Here is a 6,000-nt window from a genome sequence, read left to right as displayed (position 1 = left end):
TAAACAAACACAATATTCCCTCCGTGTGTGTGTGAGTGTGCGTGTGTGTGTGTGTGTGTGTGTGTGTGGTGTGTGGTGTGTGGTGTGTGGTGTGTGGTGTGTGTGTGTGTGTGTGTGTACTCCCTGGATGAGGAGATGTAATCTCATGTTTTGTCCACAGAAACCAACAGCAGAGATCAGAGCCAGAGATTCTCAGTGGTCAGTCTTCCCAGAGTCATCAAACAGACCTGGCCTTCATTTTCAGTGTATGTGGTCCTGTTATATACCTTTGTTTTTGTTTACCTCAAGTAAAGTTGATCTGTCAATCATTCATTAATGTGTTAATGAGAAAGCATTTTGTCTCTTGCTTAACTTATTTACTTGATTTATTCCAGATGCTTGAAGAGAAAATTATGACATTTGTGAAGAACGAGCTGAAGATGTTCAAGAGGATTCTTAGTCCAGAAATCCCAGAAGGCTTTGAGAGTCAGAAGCAGGATAAGGAAGTGGTGGATGCTGAAGATGAGAAGCAGGAGAGCAGTGCCAGAGAGGGGGCTCTGAAGATCACACTGCACGTCCTGAGGAAAATGAACCAGAAGGAGCTTGCTGACACACTGGAGAAATGTAAGATCTGTCTGCCTCATGTTGAATGCTGTTTTATAACATTTAGAAGCTGTAGCTAAAGTACAGCTAAAGTAGCTGTGTAACTCAATTTAACTTCAGCTAACTCAATGATATTGTAGCAGCCTTAACACAACACCTAGTGACCTCATCAAGTAGCAGCAGGGATGTGTTGTGGTGATTAATTTAGAGAGAGAGAGAGAGACAACATTAATAATACCATCAATAATACCAATAATAATATAATCAGTCACACCAGTCTGTAATGCATTATGAAAACATTTACACATTTATACAGTCAGTTAAGATAATAAATTATAATATAAAACTTTATAACAGTCCTACAATACTGTAGGCATTAAAACAGACATAATATTAATATCCTCAGTGTTATTTCTAGATTCAGATGATCCTGCTGTGATTTGCCAACGTGAACTCAAATCTAATCTAAAGAAGAAGTTTCAATGTGTATTTGAGGGGATCGCTAAACAAGGAAACCCAACACTTCTCAATAAGATCTACACAGAGCTCTACATCACAGAGGGTGGAACAGGAGAGGTCAATAATGAACATGAGCTGAGACAGATTGAGACAACATCCAGGAAACAAGCAAGACCAGAGTCTGCAATCAAATGTAACGACATCTTCAAACCCTTAACTGGACAAGACAAACTTATCAGAACGGTGCTGACAAAGGGAGTCGCTGGCATTGGAAAAACAGTCTCTGTGCAGAAGTTCATTCTGGACTGGGCTGAAGGAAAAGCAAATCAGGATGTTCTATTTGTATTTCCATTCCCTTTTCGGGAGCTGAATTTGATGAAAGGAGACAAACACACTTTGATTGAACTCCTCAATCACTTCTCAATGGAAACCAAAGAATCAAGAATCTCCAACTACAACAAGTACAAAGTTCTGTTCATCTTTGATGGTCTGGATGAGTGCCGACTGCCCCTAGACTTCCAGAAGAACAAGATATGTTGGGACGTCACAGAGTCAACCTCAGTGGATGTTCTGCTGACAAATCTCATCAAGGGAAATCTACTTCCCTCTGCTCTCCTCTGGATAACTACCCGACCTGCAGCAGCCAATAAGATCCCTTCAGGGTGTGTTGACCAGGTGACAGAGGTACGAGGGTTCAATGACCCACAGAAGGAGGAGTACTTCAGGAAGAGATTCAGTGATAAGGACCTGGCCAGCAGAATCATCTCACACATAAAGACATCAAGGAGCCTCCACATCATGTGCCACATTCCAGTCTTCTGTTGGATTTCTGCAACAGTCCTTGAACACATGCTGAAACATAAGAGAGAAGAGATGCCCAAGACTCTGACTGAGATGTACACACACCTTGTGGAGTTTCATACCAAACAGAAGAATGAAAAGTATCTTGGGAAAGAAGAGACAGGTCCACACTGGAATAAAGAGAGCATTCTGTCACTGGGAAAACTGGCTTTTCAGCAGCTTGTGAATGGCAATCTGATTTTCTATGAAGAAGACCTGAAAGAGGCTGGCATTGATGTCAATGAAGCCTCAGTGTACTCAGGATTGTGCACACAGATCTTTAAAGAGGAATGTGGGCTGTACCAGGACAAGGTGTACTGCTTTGTTCATCTGAGCATTCAGGAGTTTCTGGCTGCTGTATATGTGTTCCTCTCATTCAACAACAACAATGAGAATCTAATGGCCGAACCGCAATCAACGTCCAGGAACCTTTCTGTGTATTTCAGAGACAATCCTAAAGTTACTGTCTACAAGAATGCTGTGGATAAAGCTTTACAAAGTGAGACGGGAAACCTGGACCTTTTCCTCCGCTTCCTTCTGGGCCTCTCACTGGAGTCCAATCAGAAGCACTTACGAGGTCTACTGACAAAGACAAGAAGCAGCTCACAGAGCCATGACGAAACTGTCAAGTACATCAAGGAGAAGATCAGGGAGAATCCCTCTCCAGAGAGGAGCATCAATCTGTTCCACTGTCTGAATGAACTGAATGACCATTCTCTAGTGGAGGAGATCCAAAGCTACCTGAGATCAGGAAGTCTCTCAAAACCCAAACTGTCACCTGCACAGTGGTCAGCTCTGGTCTTTGTGTTGCTGACTTCAGAAAAGGAGCTGGATGTGTTTGACCTGAAGAAATACTCCAGATCAGAGGAAGGTCTTCTGAGGCTGCTGCCAGTGGTCAAAGCCTCCAGAGCTGCTCTGTGAGTAGATAAAATGACATATAAGAACTAATCATCAGGAAGAAATATTCAGTTTAGAGAAAAATATGCATAATAATATGTGTATAATATTATATTGAAAAACATATTGAATAAATGCATTGATGTTCACATTAGTATAACATTTTGACCATACAGTTCTAGGAGATGGAAGATGAATCTATATGTTGTTTGAGAGAATTAACCAAATGCATCTGCCATTGTCCTTCTACACTACTGGTGTTAAATTAACAGTGTGTTTGTGTCATGATGATCTCTTTGTCAGGCTGTCAGGCTGTGGAGTCACAGAGGAAGGCTGTGCTTCTCTGGTCTCAGCTCTGAGGTCAAACCCCTCACACCTGAGAGAGCTGGATCTGAGTAACAATGACCTGAAGGATTCAGGAGTGAAGCTGCTCTCTGCTGGACTGGGGAATCCCCACTGGAAACTGGAGACTCTGAGGTCAGTATTCCTGTAGTTGGTCAACAAGTGATAACTGTTCACCAGATCCACATGTGTTTACCAGACACACATAGTCCACACAATATGTGTTTGGACAGTGACGCTTACAGTTTTAAATTTGGTATTATGCTCCAGCATTTTGGATTTTTGGTAGAATGTTTCGTATTAGGTGACAGTACAGAATGTCACCTTTTATTTGAGAGGATTCATATATGTTTTACCTTTTAGAAATGAAAGCACTTTATGTATGTACAGTGGCTTGCAAAAGTATTCACCCCCCTTGGCATTTCCCCCCCCCAAAATTGCCTTACAACCTGTAATTAAAATAGATGTTTTGGGGGTTTGTATCAGTTGATGTACACAACATTCCTACCACTTTGAAGATGCTAAATATGTTTTCTTGTTAAACAACCGATAAATAATAAGAACAGAGAACTTGTGCATAACTATTCACCCCCAAAGTCAATACTTTGTAGAACCACCTTTTGTAGCAATTACAGCTGCAAGTCTTTTGGGGTTTGTCTCTATAAGCTTGGCACATTTAGCCACTGGGATATTTGACCATTTTTCAAGGCAAAACTGCTCCAGCTCCTTCAAGTTGGATGGGCTCCGCTGGTGTACCACAATCTGAAAGTCATTCCACAGATTCTCCATTGGATTGAGGTCTGTGCTTTGACTTGACCATTCCAAGACATTTACATTTTTCCCCTTAAACCACTCGAGTGTTGCTTTAGCAGTCTCAAAATCTCTGGAAGACTGAAACAGGTTTCCCTCAAGAATTTCCCTGTATTTAGCGCCATCCATCATTCCTTCAATTCTGACCAGTTTCCCAGTCCCTGCCGATGAAAAACATCCCCACAGCATGATGCTGCCACCACCATGCTTCACTGTGGGGATGGTGTTCTCGGCGTGATGAGAGGTGTTGGGTTTGCGCCAGACATAGCGTTTCCCTTGATGGCCATAAAGCTCAATTTTAGTATCATCTGACCAGAGTACCTTCTTCCATATGTTTGGGGAGTCTCCCACATGCCTGTTGGCGAACGCCAAACGTGTTTGCTTATTTTTTTTCTTTAAAGCAATGTATTTCTTTCTGGCCACACTTCCGTAAAGCCCAGCTCTGTGGAGTGTACGGCTTAAAGTGGTCCTATGGACAGATACTCCAATCTCTGCTGTGGAGCTTTGCAGCTCCTTCAGGGTTATCTTTGGTCTCTTTGTTGCCTCTCTGATTAACCTTTTATGGCTGCAGCCCGGTGTCGGTACACTTATGACAACAGCCAGCTCAAGTGCAGGGCGCGAAATTCAAAATATATTTTTTAGAAATATTTAACTTTCACACATTAACAAGTCCAATACAGCAAATGAAAGATACACATCTTGTGAATCCAGCCAACATGTCCGATTTTTAAAATGTTTTACAGCGAAAACACCACGTATATTTATGTTAGCTCACCACCAAATACAAAAAAGCACAGACATTTTTCACAGCACAGGTAGCTTGCACAAAACCAACCTAACTAACCAAGAAACAACTTCATCAGATGACAGTCTTATAACAAGTTATACAATAAATCTATGTTTTGTTCGAAAAATTTGCATATTTGAGGTATAAATCATAGTTTTACATTGCAGCTACAATCGGAAATAGCACCGAAGCAGCTAGAACAATTACAGAGACCAAATTGAAATACCTAAATACTCATCATAAAACATTTCTGAAAAATACATGTTGTACAGCAAATTAAAGACAAACATCTTGTGAATCCAGCCAATATTTCCGATTCTTTAAGTGTTTTACAGCGAAAACACAATATAGCATTATATTAGCTTACCACAATAGCCAAAAACACAACAGCATTGATTCAAGCCAACAGTAGTGATAACGAATAAACCAGCAAAAGATATTAATTTTTTCACTAACCTTCTCAAAATTCATCAGATGACAGTCCTATAACATCATATTACACAATACATATATTGTTTGTTCGGAAATGTGCATATTTAGCGGCACAAATCGTGGTTATACAATGTGAATACTAGGCAAAATGCAATAACAATGTCCGGAGAAATCTTGGAGAGGCATCTAATCAATAAATCAATGGTGTCACGTCATTCCAAGAGGTCTTATTCGACCTCAGTTCTATACACTCCATTTCTTCTCTCACTGCCTATTGACATCTAGTGGAAGGCGTATGAGAGGTTAGCATGTTTTGTTGTAGCCTCTGTTATTGGTAATGGTGAGAGGTTAGCATGTTTTGTTGTAGCCTCTGTTATTGGTAATGGTGAGGTTAGTATGTTTTGTTGTAGTCTCTGTTATTGGTAATGGTGAGAGGTTAGCATGTTTTGTTGTAGCCTCTGTTATTGGTAATGGTGAGAGGTTAGTATCTTTTGTTGTAGCCTCTGTTATTGGTAATGGTGAGAGTTTAGTATGTTTTGTTGTAGCCTCTGTTATTGGTAATCATGAGGTTAGTATGTTTTGTTGTAGTCTCTGTTATTGGTAATGGTGAGAGGTTAGCATGTTTTGATGTAGCCTCTGTTATTGGTAATGGTGAGAGGTTAATATGTTTTGTTGTAGCCTCTGTTATTGGTAATGGTGAGAGGTTAGCATGTTTTGTTGTAGCCTCTGTTATTGGTAATGGTGAGGTTAGTATGTTTGTTGTAGTCTCTGTTATTGGTAATGGTGAGAGGTTAGCATGTTTTGTTGTAGTCTCTTATTGGTAATGGTGAGAGGTTAGCATGTTTTGTTGT

At 40.6% G+C, this 6,000-nt stretch overlaps 1 protein-coding gene across 1 annotated transcript in view; it reads left to right on the top strand.

Annotated features, from left to right (window-relative positions):
* Positions 1 to 308: 308 nt before the first annotated feature.
* The window catches only part of LOC129845258 (NACHT, LRR and PYD domains-containing protein 12-like), a 47,939-nt gene continuing 42,247 nt past the window's right edge, over positions 309 to 6,000 (top strand). The window contains exons 1-3 of the mRNA XM_055913131.1: positions 309 to 603; positions 1,001 to 2,798; positions 3,082 to 3,255. Coding sequence (XP_055769106.1) covers positions 324 to 603; positions 1,001 to 2,798; positions 3,082 to 3,255 — 2,252 coding nt within the window. The 5' untranslated portion in view covers positions 309 to 323. The remainder of the gene's footprint in view (positions 604 to 1,000; positions 2,799 to 3,081; positions 3,256 to 6,000) is intronic.

This window comes from Salvelinus fontinalis, unplaced genomic scaffold, assembly GCF_029448725.1.
Source record: "Salvelinus fontinalis isolate EN_2023a unplaced genomic scaffold, ASM2944872v1 scaffold_0258, whole genome shotgun sequence".
Taxonomy (NCBI): Eukaryota; Metazoa; Chordata; class Actinopteri; order Salmoniformes; family Salmonidae; genus Salvelinus; species Salvelinus fontinalis.
This window is presented reverse-complemented; position numbering and strand designations above follow the sequence as displayed.